This window comes from Gekko japonicus, unplaced genomic scaffold (genome assembly GCF_001447785.1).
Source record: "Gekko japonicus isolate JY-2015 unplaced genomic scaffold, Gekko_japonicus_V1.1 scaffold1138, whole genome shotgun sequence".
NCBI lineage: Eukaryota > Metazoa > Chordata > Lepidosauria > Squamata > Gekkonidae > Gekko > Gekko japonicus.
This window is the reverse complement of record NW_015170923.1, coordinates 473,483-490,043: the sequence shown is the minus strand read 5'-3', so window position 1 is coordinate 490,043 and position 16,561 is coordinate 473,483. Positions and strand designations below refer to the sequence as shown.

Genomic DNA, 16,561 nt, shown 5'->3' with positions numbered 1-16,561 from the left:
GTCCCCCCCCCCCCCCCCCCCCCCCCCCCCCGGCCACAGGGTGTCGGGCCCAGCGGTCCTCTGGGTGATATAGACGGGTGCTCTCAGCTTCGCCCACCGTTTCCCGTGACTGCGAAGAGCAGAGCGAGGCTTGGCCCAGCTGCTGGCGGCCACATGGCGCCCAGTTCTCCCCAGCCCCTCCAGATTCTGGGGAGCCATTGTCAGAACGGGGACCTGCTCCTGCCAGGAGGTGAGAGCTGGTGACTGCAGTATTCCCCGTGACAGAAGCTGGTCTTTTGGGGCTGTGGACGGCTGTGTGGGCATGTTCCTTCTGTGTTGCCCACCCGGCTGATGCTGAAGTCCAACACTTTTTTGGCAGCACTGCCAGCGGTATGGAAGAGCGAAAGGGCGGCACGCTCGCTTCCTGGGAGCACAGCCTTTCCTGGGGGCGCTTCCTCTGGGACCCTCTCGGGGTTGGGGGCATCTCCCTGCCCTGCGCTGTGCCTGCTGGTGCCGCCCCTGTCCAGTGGGCACGGTCCACCTGCCCTTGTCTTGGAGGGGGTGACCAGGTCTGGCTCATTGCGCACCCCATCCTGCTGCTGCAGGGCCCACCCTTGGACCTGCCTCCTGCAGCTCCCCTTACGGTCAGTGGGGGGCGTTTCGGAGAGGGGCTTTCTCCCTGCAGACGGCTGGGATCAGCGCTGTCACTTGGGCTGACCAGCTGCCCTGAGTTCAGCAGCCCCAGTAGAAGAGGCACATGTGTGGGGCATGTGTCACAGTGTATCCTTCAATAAAAGGCTTTTCGTCTGTAGGCTATATTTTGCATACCAATTAAATGAACTGTTTTGCATAACTCTGGTGGTCTGTCCCTTTTGTCTCTGCGGCAGTGGTGTGTGGTCATTTCACCCCACTCCCCTTACCCCCCGCGGCCAGTGTTCGAGGGGCTTTGTTCTGCAAGGAGGGTGGGGAAGCGTTGGTCCTCCTGCCCGTTTTCCCCATTACCATGAGACCGAGTGCTTCAACTCGTTAACAGGTGGACCGTTCTGCTCACGGCTTTTATTGGTCGCAGAACTTTGGCTCATTACTTGAGTTAACTAAAGGAGCCCTTTTGGGGCTGTTTTTTGTTGTTGTTTGGTTTTGCTCTTCCCTCGTTTTTAGCGGCAGTGCGCTCGGCTCCTTGCTCAGCCCTTAATCCCTGCTGGGGAAGCAAATGAAGCCCCTGGCCTCTCTGCCGCCCTGTAATGCCTGATCTCTTACTTTGTGGCCGGGGTGGGGGTGGGGGGGGAGGCGAGGATGTGACATTCCCTAAGCTCGGAGATTAGAAGAAGTGCCAGAGGACAAAGAGGTATTTCCACCCAGCCGGGCCTTCTCCCTAAGCTCATTAGGTCGTTTGGAGGCTGGTTGCCCTGTGGCAGCGCCAGAAGAGCCGTTCCTCATGGGCTGACCTCGGGCAAGCTGCCCTCTTGCAGGCGACCTCCTTCCTTCCTTCGCCATGCTGGCCACGCTGATGACTGCCCTCTTCCTCGTGGTGCGGGCTCTGAGGCAGGTAAGGCTCTCCCGACTTCAGAGGCGGACAGGTCCTTCCCTGCGACTCCCGCTGCCCAGAAGAGTGACCTGCTTGGAGTCCAGCTACTGGGAGCTTCCTGGAGCTCTGCCGTGCTGTCCAGGGGCAAGAAGTAGGAAAGGGCCACTGTCGCCCCTGGGCCGAGGGATTCTCTTGTCCTTGAGCATTGGAAGGGCTGTTTTATTCTGGGTGGGGCTTCCTGCCGCTGGGTTTCTGCTCCTGCCTCAGCCGTTTCCTTCCTTCCTTCCTTCCTTCCTTCCTTCCTGACTGGGGGCTCATCTGGGCCCCAGTGACATTTCACTGGTTGAGGCAAGAGTCATCTTTGCAGGGGAGGCAGAAAGGGTGTGCCCTCCTGCCGCTTCCTGGCTTGTTGCCTGGCTGGCTGGCTGGCTGGCTGGCTGGATGGCGTTCCAACGCTGCCCTTTGGCACTCCTCTTCCTCCCTGTGAGTCCCTCTCCGGCCTGTGAAGGGGTGCTGCGTTGTGTGCTGGGCAGGCCTCTGAGGGGTCCTTCCCAAGCATTTCTTCATCCTGTAGTGGAAGCGACTCGGGAAGGGCAAAAGTGTGTTGCGCGTCCTCAGCCTCTGGCAGAAGAGGGTTGTGGGACGGGCCACGCGGGCTCTGGATCAGTGGGGCTATTCTGGCCCTTTTCTAGCTGGCAAGTGACCCCTGCAACTCTTGGTATGAGGGGCCACGTTGCTGAAGGGTGGCTGGTGTGTACACAAAGTCTGGGGTGGGGGGAGATGCTGGGAAGTACCCGCTCTGCGTTTTAATAAGCCCTTTCTTATCCCACCCCCCCACCCCCCCAGTTTAGCCATGGCCTGTTTCACGAGGAGCCACTTCCGTACCTTGTGCATCAGCCCCTGCCGTGGCAGGTCCAGTACGTGACTCAGAGCCGGCGAACCAGCCGAGACAGCGAGGTAGGTGGGCCTCCCCTCTTTTGCCAGCCGGCTGCGGGGGCTTTTCGGCCGGTTAGGGATGTGTTCTTTGCCGATCCTTAAAGGTGTGGTCGTGCCAACATGCTTCTCATAGGCTGGATGTGACACCAGGAGGGAGGACACCCACCCGGGGAAGGTGGGCCAGGACCGGGAGCTCCGTCTCAGAAGGAAGCCCTGTTAAGATGGTGAAAAAGTTAAGCTTTGGGCCGCAAGCTGAGTTGGGGTGCCTTTGGGTACTGAAGGCAGGAGAGCGCGAAGGTGTGGTTCTGTGGCCTGTGGGGGCGGGAGGAGCGGCACGGGGGGGGGGGCTGAGGCCACCGGGTGGTGACAGCAGAAGCCGCACGCTCCTTTGTCCTCCTGATGCCCAGTCTCGGGTTCTGCGACACGCGGTGTGTCATGCCGAAGTGTGTCTGAACTCCTCTGGGTGAAGGCGAGCTTGCTCTTGCTTAAGCACTTGCAGCAACAGCAGTCCCAAAACCGTGTGGCCGCCCAGAGCAAGCGCTTGGGGCCCAGAGCCACCGTTAGCCTGGCCTCTTGCCAGCTTGGGAGCTGCCTCCATCGTGTGCCACACAGCGTGTGCCTCAGAACTGGAATTCGTTGCTGCAGGCTTTGACAGAACAAACTCAAGGAAGACACACCTCTCAGCGGTGGTCAGCCATAATAGCTACATGCAAGCTCAGTCTGACTACCACAGCTACGTACAAGCTGTGTGTCCCCCACAGAGCTTATGCTCAGTGGATCAAAATCTTCTGGTGATCCCTGGGCCAAAAGATATCCGCTTAGCCTCAACCAGAGCCAGAGCCTTTTTGGCCTGGGGGGAACGCTCTCCTGGGTGAGATCCGGGCCCGTGGGGCTTGATGCAGGGCCTGCAAAACGGAGCTATTCTACCTGGCCTGCGGTTGGGGCCGCGGTAACCACCTGGACCGGCCTCTCCTCGTGCCCTCTCTCATTTGTTCGTTTATTTATTCAGTTTATACCCCACCCTCCCCACCAAGGTAGGCTCAGGGCAGCTTACCTAAAATTTAAAACAGTTAAAACAATACATTTCTAAAAACCAATCACAAAGTGCTCATGTGCCCAGTTACAAACTGATGGTGAGACATCATAACAAATCATCTTAATAGCAGATCCTGATGGGGTACAGTCAGCATTGATTGTAGAACTATCTCGGTCCCTTCGGACCAGCGATGCACAGGCTGTGATAGTCATGCCAGGGGTCCCACGGTACGGCTCCTTAATCGAATGCCCGGTGGAAGAGCTCCATCTTGCAGGCCCTGTGGAACTGTAAAAGGTCCCTCAGGGCCCTGATGTCATCTGGGAGCTGTTTGTATTGGTATTGTGTTCACCTGCCCTGAGCCTGCTTGCAGGGGAGGGAGGGCTATAAACCAAATCAAATCCACGTTCCAAGAGCAGTAATGACTTGCTTGGTGAAGACTGCGAGGCCTCTGGTGGGCCACAGAGAGCTCGACTAGCAGCATCCACCTTCTTGTCCCAGGTAGGTTTTCAGGTCCCCAGGAGGCAGGAACCTGGCTGAAACACCAAGCAGGTCAGGGTCCCGGCAGTGCTTGGATGGGGGATCAGGGAAGCCGACGTGAGCTGTGGGTGGCTCTGTAACAGAAGCAAGGAGGGAATGGAACTGTGCTGCTCATGTGGACTCTGCTTCTTGTTCTTTCCAGAAAGGAGGGAGTTCTCGGCACAACAGCATCTATTCAATTCCAGGACGGAAAGGTGAGGTCAAATGTCAAGCAGTGATTTTAAGGCCAAAAGGTCAAGTGGGAAGCATTTCTCACTGGCCCACTAGCATCATGAGGCGGTCTCCGTCCGTCTCTCTCTCTCTCTCTCTCTCTCTAAGACTGACCATTTTGCCTGCAGGAATTCCCTGCGGCGTGTTATGGGGAGGGGTTTGCTCCTTGTGCGTGCAACTGCCACCTCCTCCATGGGTTCCCCCCCCCCCGTTAGAATTGATAGTAGCAGCTCAAAGTCATGTCCTGAGTAAAATGGATTTTCCTGCTGCTATTCTCAGTGGCTTTTGCACTATAATCGGATGAAAGGAGATGAGCAGGATGGAAAGACGAGAGAATGCTGCTCCGCCCCCCCTGCCCCCGCCCCCCGCACATGAGCCAATGAGAATAATCTGTGTGGTTGACTGGGATTGCTGTGGAACTGTTTGCAGAATTTAGGCTGCTGCAGTTGGATGCTGCTGGAACGGCTCTCTTGGCCTTCTGGACCCCCTAACTCCGTGCACGCCCGAGTGGGAGGGGGCTGTGCCGCTGAAGGCCTTGATTTGTCTGGTGGTGAGGAGCACTGCCGGGCTTCAGGAGAACAAGGCTTCGCCCTGCGGCCTGTCAGCGGGCACGCTCGGGATGCCAGCAAGCGGCCTGCTGTGCCCAAGGAGTATGCTTTTATCAGAGCAGGCTTTAGCGGTGGTGTCTGTGTGAGTGTCCAGCGATCCTGGACATGCGACTGTGGCCGCCCTGTGGGAAGTGGCCCCCTGGGAAGTCCGGGTCCCGTCCCCCATTCTGCTGCCTCCATGGTGCCCCCGCTCCTCCCGAGGGCCGGCCGGCCGGGCTGGCCACTGCCACTTGTGCCAGGGAGCGGGTGCTGAGGCTGCGCTTCCTCTCAGAGGCGCTCAGACTAGGTGTTCTGGCAAAACGAGTCGAGGCCAGGCTCCTGCAGTATTCTGTGCAAGCACATCATCTCCAAAAGGGGGCAAATAACACCACCCCAAGGCACTCCTCCTCACAGTCCTGAGCAGAATGAGTCTCCCGCAGCTCTCTAAAGGGGAGTTCCCCACGGCTCCTTTGTGACCGGGGAAGGCGAGTCAGGTGGTCTGGCTTGGGCCTGAACCAGCCTGCCTCAGGTGCAAGGAGCTTTTGAAGAGAGACACCCCCCCACACACACACACACACTTGCACACACAGGTGGGGATTGGCTGGCAATGTGGAGAGGGCAGTGCTGCTCCTGTGACCCTGTGGCGTTGTTGTTCTTCCTCCTCCTCCTCCTCTGTGTCCTCCTCAGGTGACGGCAGTGCAGCACCCAGCAGTGAGAGTGAGGAGCTGAGCGATCCAGCAGAGAGGGCCGCAGTGACCATCCGGACTCACGACCACAAATACCAGCAGCACAAGCAGGGAAAGTAGAGCGCAGCCCACGGCGTCTTCTCTGCCCCGACTCCTTTTTGTTTTGACAAGCAAGTGCTGTGTGGGCTTGGGGTTTTCGGGGAGGCAGGTCAGACCTGGCGGGAGGTGAGGGGTGGAGCTTGCTCACACTGGGCCGCGAGTGCTCGTTGTGTAGCCAGGCCTGTGCCACGCCTCCTCGTGCAGGATCGCCTGACTGGTCTGGCTGTTTCTCTGATGACGCCTGGCAAGTCGCTTGCAGCTTCCTCGTCAGCCTTTGGCAGGAGCGCGTGCCGTGCCCCATGGGTGCGTGCTTGCTGTGTGTGTGTGTGCCCTTGTGGGAGGGTCCAAGGGCCACAGGGCTCCAGTCTTCCAGCCAGGAAATCCACAGCTTGCGTACTCGCCACAGTGGGTTTCCTGGCTTCTGCTTGAAGCCTTTCAGTGAGGGAAAATATTAGGTTCCATTATCTGCCCGCTTTCACTTTTAGGAAGTTTTTCATTCAGTTATTTATTTATTTCCTTAGACTTATATCCTGCCCTCCCCACATTGTAGGCTCAGGGCAGGTTCCAAACATATAGATCCGCAGCTAGTGCAGATTTACAATAAAAACAGATTTCAAAAAATCCAATAAAATCAATAAAATCACAACACTCTAAAGCAACAACGTGCCTCAAAAGACATTGAATAATTCCTGTGATGCTGTGATTCCAGTTGGCTTCTAGGGTCTGCGGTCACTGGGGGGGGGGGGCAGAACAAGGTGAATGCCCGCCAGCTCAACTAAAGGCCCTGCAGAAGAGCTCTGTCTTACAGGCCCTGCAGAACTGTCACTGGTCCCGCAGGGCCCTGATCCCATAAGGCAGCTCGTTCCACCCAACAGTTGGTTGTGGCAAGTTGGGCGTCCCTAGGGCCGGGGACTACCAGGAGATGCTGGTTTGTAAAACGCAGTTTCCTACGGGGGCTCATATGGGGAGAGGTGGTCTCAAAGACAGGCAGGCCCCTGGCCATATAATATAATATTCAGCTGAGAGTTATCTATCTGCACCTTAGCCCCATAGAGCTAGTGTTGTCCTCTGGAGCAGCAGAGAATAAGTCTTTGCCCTCTTGCGTGGGACGGTCCTTCTGACTTTGTCAGCCTGAATGTACCCAGTTCCTTCACCCTCTTGTCATAAGCTTCTTTGTACACAGCTGAGCCTGGTCCAGTTTGCCTCCTCCCATGGCACGCATCCTGCTGCCCAGGTGGGGATCCCCCCTCCCTCTAGCTGTGCATTTCAGTCTCTGTGGCTCCTGCCTTGGGGATTCCGTGCACAGAGGCCTCTGAAGCCAAGCGCTTGTCATCAGCTGAAGGGCAGCTGCAGTGTAGCTGGGGCTCGATCTGTGCGGGGGGGGGCGGGGCGGGGGAGGACCATCCATCACACCATTGCTGGCCTGTTGTTAGAGAACGCCCTGCAAATGTTTTACTATCCCAGGCTACATGTAGCTTTGCTGCTTGCACCTCAGGCTGGCCCTGTACTTTCGAGGGTCCAAGGAGACAAGCCGAACTGTCTTCTTTCTACAGCCACCCGCTGGGGAAGGGCACTTTTTTCTGTAACAAGAATTGGCTGATGAGGTGCAAGCGTTGGCACACTCCCCCCACACACACACACACACTTTTACAAAGGAGAGGAGGGCTTGGAGGGTCGGAGGATACAGAAGTAAGTTGAACTTGGTGCCTGCTCAACAACAAACTGGCTCTTCTCTCTCAGAGGGGAAGCTGAAGAGCCACATTCACCCGGGGTGACCCATAAGAATTCAAGACCAGGTCTTTGGTTTTGGCCCTTGCAGGCTGGGCCCTGCCTGCTTGTTCCTGTCTCCTGCACAGGGGAACGAGAAACCAGCTGAAGACTCCTCCCGCACTTCCCGCTAGCAGAGCAGCAGGTGCCTCAGGATTCTGCCCCCACCCCACCCCCCCGGGGAAGGAGGGAGGCAGGAAGTGGGCTGGGGATTAATCTCACTGCCCACTGGGTGCAAGCGTTGGTCAAGCCGGATTTCTGCAGCTGGCCTGGGGCTTTGTGCTCCGGGCCTATGGAGGTCAGCTTCCGTGTGCCCAGTGTGTTCTGCCACAACGGCTGCCCAGCACAGCTGCATTAACAGTCCATTCAGTCAAGGAGCCCGCTGTTATAGAAACATAACTTTTATTGCACACTGTGCTGCTTTTTAGATAGAAAAAGGTATTAACACAGAGGCAGATGCAAATCAAAGCAAGTCCCAATGTTCTCCAAACAGTAAAACAACATGCAAGTCTCAAAGGAGTCTCTTCAAAACCAACAGCTGGGTGGCTCAGTTGTGGGGGTGGGGAGGGAAGAGAGAAAAGGCACACAGTGCTCCTCTTGTGTGCCCCTGCCAATGTCTGCAACACAGAACAAAAATCCAGTGAGAGAGAGAGAGAGACACACACACACAGTTCCAAATGCCTCGCACCCCTGGCCGACTTGTTTGCCCCAAGTTGGGAGAAGAAGAAAATAGTTTTATTTATACAAAAAGAAGTCCATTCTGTACAAGAGCTTATTTTATTTCAATATAAATAATGCAGGAAAAGAGCAAAAGTCTGTGTTGGCTTGCGTTGACTGCTACACCAGGGTATAGGATTTGGAGTAGGTGCCAGCTCCTTGCTTTTGCGCCCTCCCTATCCCAGACGTGCTCATTTCTAGAAGTGAGTCTCTGGACCCCCCCATTTTGGTGGTGGGAGGCAGACGGGGCTCCACGCTGGGGGCAGGGGTGGGGTCTGTGCCTGAGGCAGGGGCTGCGATGGGGGCAGCGGCGGCGGCAGCGGCGGCAGGAGTGGCCGTGCTTGGCAAGCCCGGCATAGGGAGAGTTCGCTGAGGTAAAGTGGTTGTGGCTGCGTTCCCATGTGGCACCGCCAAGGCTTTGCTGCTGGCGTCTAGCGTCAGGTGCCTTGCTTGCGTGTGATAGGCCCGAGCCAAGTTCCGGATGGAGGCCTCCCGAGGGGGCACCACTGGACAGGGCTCAGGGTGGTCCGGCTTCCGGAAGAATGCTTCGGATTTCACGTACAAGGGCAAGTTGCAGTAGTCACCTGTGGGAGGCGGAAAGAAGCTGGTGAGGCACACGGGGGGGGGGGGGGGGGGAACCCAAACTCAAGACCAGTGTTCCCTCTAAGCTGAGTTAGTGTGAGCTAGCTCACAGATTTTTAGCCTCCGGCTCACACATTTTTGTCTCAGCTCAGGAAGGGTGGCTCCAGAGCAAACTAATTTATGCAGTAGCCAGATCGCTGGCTCACAACTTTAATGCCAGGAGCTCACAAAGTAGGATTTTTGCTCACAAGACTCCACAGCTTAGAGGGAGCATTGCTCAAGACGCCGAGCACCGGCTGCAGAACAGGGTCACTCCAGCCTCCGCATGACCAGCCTGCAGCTCCCCTCCGTCTCCTCAGTCAGGAGAGAAACGGCTCCACCTCCCACCCACCACGACCCCCCCAGCCCAAGACCACCACGCTTCTGCAGGACAGGTGTGGCCAGTCAGGGAGGGCCACAGCCGCAAAGCCTCACTGCACAGAAAGCGCCCAAAATGTCTCAAGCGCTGGCAGAGAAAGAAGCTCCTCTGCCACCTCGAAACCCCTGGCTGAGCCTAAAATATCCCCCCCCCACACACACACACACAACTTTCTTGCCCTGACCACACCTTACAAGGATCCCTTTTAAGAAAGAGCCGCCAATGTGTGTTCTCTTTACGAATGAGATGGGGGGGCAGCACCGGGATAAACATGGGGTTTGTATCCCACAGTCAGGTGTACACGCAGCGACTGTAACCAGAGAATTACTTGGCAGACATGCTAAGAACAGCAAGGTGGAGGCTGCACACATATTGTACATACATTCCCTGTAACTTGGGAACAGGGCTAGTTACACACTCGGGTGTAGGGTTGCCAAACCTGTTTCTCCTTGCGGCGGGGGGCTCCCCTCAAATGGCTGTGGCCCTGCCCCCAGCGTGCCCGGCGTCATCACGTCACATCCGGCTGACGTGCACGCCGGGGTGGGTTTTCCCCCGGGGCCCGATTCCACGGCGGCGGAAATCGGGCCTCCAAAGCCTCCAAAGCGGGGGGAAATCCACCCCCCCTGGGGGGACTTGGCAGCCCTACTCGGGCGTATGGGTGGGGGTGGGAAATGAAACCTACAAGCAAATAAAAACAGAAATAGCCAAAAAGGCTGCAGGGAGAAAATGTGTAAAGGAGCTTACCATATAAAACATTCATCATAATTTTTGATTGTTTTTAAAGAACCCAATGAGTAAACAAGGGTTCATTAGCTAAACTGCAAAGTTTACTTCCCATATCACTACTACAGTCAGTAAATTTTGCTGTTTGACTAATAGTTGTTCTTATTGGGGATTTTTTTAAAAAATCAAAAATTCTCATTTCTATTTTGTAGGTTACTGAAAACAAGTTTTTTAAAGAAAACAGACTCCGTCTGGTACAAGAAAACAATCTTTTAACCACAGGACTTATTGGTGGCCTCCGGATAAGTGTTGCGGTGTTCCCTCTAAGCTGAGTCAGTGTGAGCTAGCTCACAGGTTTTTAGCCTCTGGCTCACGCATTTTTGTCCCAGCTCAGGGAGGATGGGGCTGTGGAGCAAACTCATTCATGCAGCAGCCGCCCAATCACTGGCTCACAACCTTAATGCCAGCAGCTCACAAAGGGGGGGGTTTTGCTCACCGGACCTCACAGCTTGGCGGGAGCACTGATGCGATGTACTCCAGCTGCATGAAGACCCTTCCTCTTGGCCCCGTGGACAGACTGCGAGGGTGCCCCCCTCCCCCCAGCAGGGAGTGACTCTGGCGTGCTTGAGACGGGGGTCGGCGCTCTCCCTCCAGGCTGCCGGCGCCAGGTGTAGCCGTGCCAGGCTGGGCTCGGGGAGGGGAGTGTGCCGGCCCCCAGCCACTGCTCCGTACTCACTTTTGTTTGCTCTGTGAGGGATGGGCACGGCTACACTCTTGCCACGGTCACTGTCTTGTGGCTTGGGGGGTGAGGCAGTGAAGCGGCAGATGCCCGGCTCCGAGGGCGTGCTCATGGATGTCATGCTATCTGCATTCTCATTGGTGCCCGTGGTCATCTGGTCCGAGGAGCTGTCTGAGATGAAGCACTCCGTGATCTCGAACTTGGCATGCTGCAGCTGCTCCTCCAGTTTGGCGTGCTCGTAGGCACGTGCCAGCTCCTCGTACGTGGATGAGGCACTCTCTGTGGACACCATGCTGTTCCGTCCTTTGTCTAAGGGGGCAAGGAGGGAGAGTGGGGGGCTTGCACCGACCCTGGACTTGGCCCGTGTCAGGGCACCACTCGGAACGTCTCCTGCCCCACACAACTCCCCAGGAAGGTTACGGAGACTCTTCCTGCAGGGGGCCCTCCCCCGGCCCAGGAACGGAGGTGCTGCGGAGACCGGGCAAACTGGCGGCAGCCTGGGCAAGGCCCCCTCCCCACCCCCGGCACGTGCTCTTCCCTCACCCGTGTCCTGAGACAGGCTGGCGCTGTAGCTGTCGCTCTCCGTCACCGTGATGCCATGCTGGGACCCGACGGTCCTCCAGTCGGAGGTGAGGGTCCGTGCTGGGGTCGAGGCCTGGCACTTGCTGAGTGTCCACTGGCTGGAGTACCGGTTCCTGGCGCTGTGCACAGACTTGACACTTTTCCTGGAAACAGGGTCTGGAAGACGAATGCCGCAGAAGGGAATGAGTCTCATCTGCCCTTGGGAAGCGGAGGAGGAACACAGTGAGGGAGGCAGTGCAGCCGCCTGCACCGGAGGCCAAGGGAAGGACCAGAGACCGGCCTGCAGGACCAGACCGAGGGCCATCGACCCCTGCGTCCACTTTCCCACAGTGGCGGGCAAGCTTCATTTAAAAATAAGATTCCCTGTTTTATCGCCTTAAGAGTCAAGGTGGCTAGCAAGAAGAGAAGAAGAAGAGTTGTTTTTTATACCCCACTTTTCTCTACCCTGAGGAGCCTCAAAGCAGCTTACACCATCACCTTCCCTTCCTCTCCCCACAACAGGCACCTTGTGAGGCAGGTGGGGCTGAGAGAACAGCTCTGAGAGAACGGTGACTGGCCCAAGGTCACCCAGCAGGCTTCATGTGGAGGAGAGGGGAATCAAACCCGGTTCTCCAGATGAGAGCCCACTGCTCTTAACCACCTCCCCACGGCCGGCTCTCAGCAAAGCAACGGCAAGCTGAAAACAAAGCACAGTACACCAATCAATCAACAGGAAAAAGCACAGGAAGGCCCCCGCCCCCCCCAATCCCCCCCCAATGCACTTTGAAAATCAGACAGATGTCCTGAAGAGCCCTCAGACAGGCTGGGTACATGAAACAATTAAAACAAGCATAAAAACAATAAAACGATTAAAAAGTTAAGAGAAGCATCCCTTACTGACAACTACCACGATAATACAAATGAGGCAGTCGAACACACCATGGGGAAGAGAAGCACACAATAAAAACGAAGGCCTAGCCGGAGTGGATGGAAGTCCTACAGCCAGGACCAGCGGGGAGGCCGATCCACCCTGTTGGTGCCCCTGTAGAAAAGGACCTGCTGACGACAACTGATCTGTGGCCTCTGAAGGGGGGGGTACCAAGAGCAAGGGCTGATGCAGTTGTGGGTCAAAGGAAGCGGTGCTTCCGCAGGCCCCCGCCCTCTTGGTTTCACCTGCTTTTGTCAACTGAGGAGTGGTGCTGTCAAGTCCTTCGGAAGCGTTATTTTAAAGCGGGACACGCAGATCCAGCCACCCCAAGGGGCTGTCCCGGCCTTCCGCTAACCCCTGCCTTTCCTTGGAGGGGGAGTCGCAGCCCCCGCCTCGCCCTTCTTGTCCAGCGGTGCTTGTGTGCGCTTGTTCCCCCTCCCCCAGTGAAGGGCAGTCCTTTCGGCACGCATCCTCCCGCCAGGGCTCTCTTTCTGCAACAGTGGGCGTGGGCGGGTTCTGCTGTGACTCGGGAAGGGGACCCAAACAGTCCTCTTTTCTGCTGTCCCCCCCCCCACGCACTCTGGCCCTGCTGGGACCATCACCCAGGCGGTGCCCCCCCCCCGACCTGGATCCATTAGGGTGCTCTGCTGCCCCGCAGGGCTGCCAGGAGGGGTGGCTCGACAGAGGAAGCCGAGAAGCCCACGGAGGCCAAGTCGTCGATCAGGGGTGATGGCAACGTGGCACTGCCAAGCAGTAGGGCTGTGGCCCCCGCGTGCCAAGGGGACTCCCAGAAGCACCTGACCCGAGGGCTGGGGCTGGCCTGACCCAGCAGAGCTCCTTCTCTCCGCAGATGCAGCCGGGCTCCACCCCGCTCGGCAGGGCTCCTGAGCTGACACGCATCCTTGTGAGCTGGGAGCCCCCAAGAGGGTCTAGCTGTGGAAAAGTCTGACCTAGAGTGCCCCATGGGGTCCCGAGCCCACCCCGTGCTTGGACACTCCTTGGCTGGGGTGCTGGTTGTGCGAAGCCGCTTCTGAGATGGGAGAGGGCCGTTCCTCGCTCAGGAGCAGAGCACGGCGTTGGAGGGTACTCACTTGTGCCGGGGCGGATGTCGGACATATCGATCAGAGGCCCTGTGTTCTGGATTAGTGCCGGGTGGTGCAGGGAAACACCCGTACAGAAGCTTTGAGGGTTCACAGCCTGGTTGAACTCCGTGTCAGTCACGGGCATGGTCGCTTTGTCATCTCCTGTGGAAGAGAGAGCAGGAAATGGGCTGTATCCCCCACTGTTAGCAAACCCCTGTGGGAAATGCTCAGTTGGTCCAGTGGGGGGCTCCTCCTCAAGCGTGCGCTGCAGGTCCCCGCCGCCGAAGGCTCAGCAGGCCTTTCCCTCCCTGTCCTTGCAGTGTGTCCCGTGCCCCCACCCCGCCTGGCATGCTACAGCACTGTCTGAACACAGAGTAACGCCAGAGTAACTATGTCTGCTTGGCACTCGTGGGGTTGAAGAGGAGTTCCCGCGAGGCTGTCCCCCCAGCCAGGGCTGGGCCAGAGGGCAGGGTGCTGTCTGCAGCCTCCAGGAAGGTGGGGGGGGGGCGTCTGGCCAGCCCATGGTGCAAGAAAGTGAGGGTCCCAGTCGACCCAGCTGCAAACAGCTGCATTAGCCTCCCTCCCTAGTCCCCTTGGCGTGACAACCCCCGAGGTCCCTCCCAGCCCCGGGGAAGACTGTACTCGGTGGTCTGGTGAGTGGACAGCGGGGGGTGGGTGGGTGTGTTTCAGCATCTCCCCCCCCGGGGGGGCCTGAGGGCACGCTCACCAATCTGCTTGATGCCTTCCTTGTCCTCGATGAGGAGCTGGACCCGGGGAATGTCAATGTGCAGCCGAGGACCTTGTGGGGGGCCCTTCACTGGTGTGTCGAAACTGCGGTTATTCTTACTGCGAAGGAGAGGAGCAGAGGTCAACCAGGGTGGGGCCACAGGGAAGTGGAGAGCCCCAGCTCCCCTTGGGAAAATGGCCCTTGGGCAGGATTTCTCTCTTTAGCACACGCGGGCCTGGCTGGACCGTTTCCACGCAAGAGGCTCCTCCGGGGGCCCTCAGACCAGCCGGGAAGCACGCCAGCCTCTCCCAGTAAGAGGCTTGGATGTGGAATGGCTGGGCTGTCTTGGGAGGACTTCGAAGGGAGAAGCGGCCCAGTCGGACTTCCTGCAGATCTGAGTCCATACGGACATGGGCGGGGGAGGGACTGCTACGGGTTGCCCCTGGACCCTCACGAGGTCACGCCCGCCCCCCATCGGGAGAAGCTGGCGAAGCAGGAGGGGTGGGGAAAGGCGGGATGAACCGGGGGGGCTGCTTCGGACGGCTCATTTGTTCTGCATCCAGGAAGAGGTTAGGAGATCATGGACCAGGCGGCACTTCTATCCAACGTATTTATTTTTTTTAACCCCTCTTCTGAAGAAATAACCGAGTCAGCCTTGTGAAGGTGGGCATGGGGAGGGTGGGCTAGGGGTGGAAGTCTGCCCCACACAGCGCACACAAATACCAACAGGGTCCCAGCTGACAACACCCCCACCCAGCCAGCCAGCCCTGGGAGGTGCCTCAGGCGTCACAGCCCTGGGAGGGCACAGGCTCAGGCCCGTGGCTACAGTGGGGGGCATCCCGGGGCCCGCCCCCCAACTTACCGCCAAGGCACCTCCTGACTTCCCATCCAGGCCCCCCCCCGACTTCCATTTTTTTATTTTTTTGGGCGCTCCCTTGGGGGGAGGTGCAGGGTGCCCCCTGGCTCATTTAAAGCCCCCCCCCATTCAAAAATCCTGCCTACGGTCCCTGTGCAGGCTGACTGTGTGGGAAGCTGGGGCTGAAGAGCTGGGTGAGCTGCCACAGAGCACTGAAGTCTCATGGGCCGGTGGACGAGCTGCCAGGAGGTGTTTCTGTGCCCCCAGGCCCAGGACAGGCAGGTCAAGGCCGGGTCTCGGAGGGCCTCGGGAGAGTGGCCAGGTGGAAACTGGGTCTAGAACCTACTTACGTAGAACTTTTGAGAAGGTCAGCAAAATTTGATACTACAAATCAGTGGTTCAATGTATTTTCCTTTTGTTGTTTAATATGAAATGTGTGTTTCTGTACAGACACCTATACTAGTTCCTAAAATAAGCTATATTATATAGCAACTAATGGAAATTAATATGAAATGTGTGTGTTTCTGTACAGACACCTATACTAGTCCCTAAAATAAGCTATATTATATAGCAACTAATGGAAATATTTTAAATAAATGAAAATTGCAGCAAAGCTTTTGCAAATATTTCCCTTCCCATGACCCAGTAGACCATCAGAATAGAAGGTGTGGGTTGTTAGGTTTGGTATGTATGTAGGAGCCTCTCAGCTGTCGGGGGGCGGGGGGGCAGGTATCAGCCCCCTGACTGGGGATACCGTTCTCCGGCATGGGAGATCCAGAAATCTACCGGCATGGGAGACCCAGCTGAGCTCTGAGCAGGAGACAGAGCTGCTAGAGGGGTGTTTTTTTACTTGCTTTCAGCTGAGGGGATTCAGCTAAGGATATTGTGTGGGAGGACTGTGTTTGGGAGTGTGTGAAAGCACTTAGAGTTGTTGCAGAGTCCTGGCTGCTTGAGAGAGGGAGAGGAAGGGGCATTGTTTGACTGTGATTGACTGTAATTCAGTATTTAAGAAAGCACCTTGCCAGAGGCTCGAGCCGAAGTCCGAGCTAAACGGCTCTTTGCCTGTGGCTCTTAGCCTAGGGACTCTGTAAGAAGCCCAAGAAGAGCCAGAAAGCCAAGGCCCTAGGCTCTTTGTCTTCCCCATAAAGTAATTTGACTTTGACAAGAAAAATCACATAAATACAAAGGGTTTTAAAAGGGGGATTATATTTACTTATTTTAAAAGAATTATGAAGCCAGAATGCCAGCAGGGGGTTCGGGGCTATCCAGTGTTTTGCACGGAGTGTCACATGTATGACTATCTGCCCACTGGACAGAAGTCTTGGGTGTGTGCTCGGTGCAAGGAGCTCCTGGTTCTCAGGGAACGTGTTTGCTCCCTTGAGGCCAAGGTGGCTGACCTGGAGAAGCAGAGACAGTCAGTTAGGCGCACAGAAAAGACTCTCGGGGATGTGATAGATATGTCCCACTCTAGATCTGGCAGCCCTGCCGCTGTCAGGGAGCATGAGGGTCTTGGAGAAACAGGGCACCGTGCTGAGGATAAGGGGAATGTGCCCTCAGAAGGCACCTCTTCCCCAGCTGGTGAGCGGGTATCCTTTTGCACCAAGGAACCATCCCTGGGCAGGGTGGGAGGGGGGCTTTTGGTAGTTGGTGATTCGATCCTTAGGCAGGTAGACAGCTGGGTGGCAAACCCACGTATTGACCGTATGGTGACTTGCCTGCCTGGTGCGAAGGTAGCGGACATTACGCGTGTTTTAGATAGGCTGGTAGATAGTGCTGGGGAGGAGCCAGTGGTCGTGGTGCATGTCGGCACCAACTATGTGGGGAAATGCAGTTGTGAGGTCCTGAAGGAGAAATTTAGGCTGCTGG

General features: G+C 57.0%; 1 protein-coding gene and 1 long non-coding RNA gene across 2 annotated transcripts in view; one reads left to right on the top strand and one right to left on the bottom strand.

Annotated features, from left to right (window-relative positions):
* Positions 1 to 2,391: 2,391 nt before the first annotated feature.
* LOC107116782 lies at positions 2,392 to 5,642 on the top strand. Its single transcript, XR_001482718.1, has 3 exons — positions 2,392 to 2,461; positions 4,156 to 4,207; positions 5,498 to 5,642. It is a non-coding gene; the product is annotated as an uncharacterized LOC107116782 (long non-coding RNA).
* Positions 5,643 to 8,199: 2,557 nt separating this feature from the next.
* Positions 8,200 to 16,561, bottom strand: part of DSCAML1 (Down syndrome cell adhesion molecule like 1) — a 290,951-nt gene continuing 282,589 nt past the window's right edge. Inside the window, exons 29-33 of the mRNA XM_015418776.1 lie at positions 13,840 to 13,958; positions 13,122 to 13,274; positions 11,085 to 11,279; positions 10,539 to 10,850; positions 8,200 to 8,663 (exon numbers count right to left, since the gene is read on the bottom strand). Of these exons, the coding sequence (XP_015274262.1) occupies positions 8,200 to 8,663; positions 10,539 to 10,850; positions 11,085 to 11,279; positions 13,122 to 13,274; positions 13,840 to 13,958 (1,243 nt within the window). The remainder of the gene's footprint in view (positions 8,664 to 10,538; positions 10,851 to 11,084; positions 11,280 to 13,121; positions 13,275 to 13,839; positions 13,959 to 16,561) is intronic.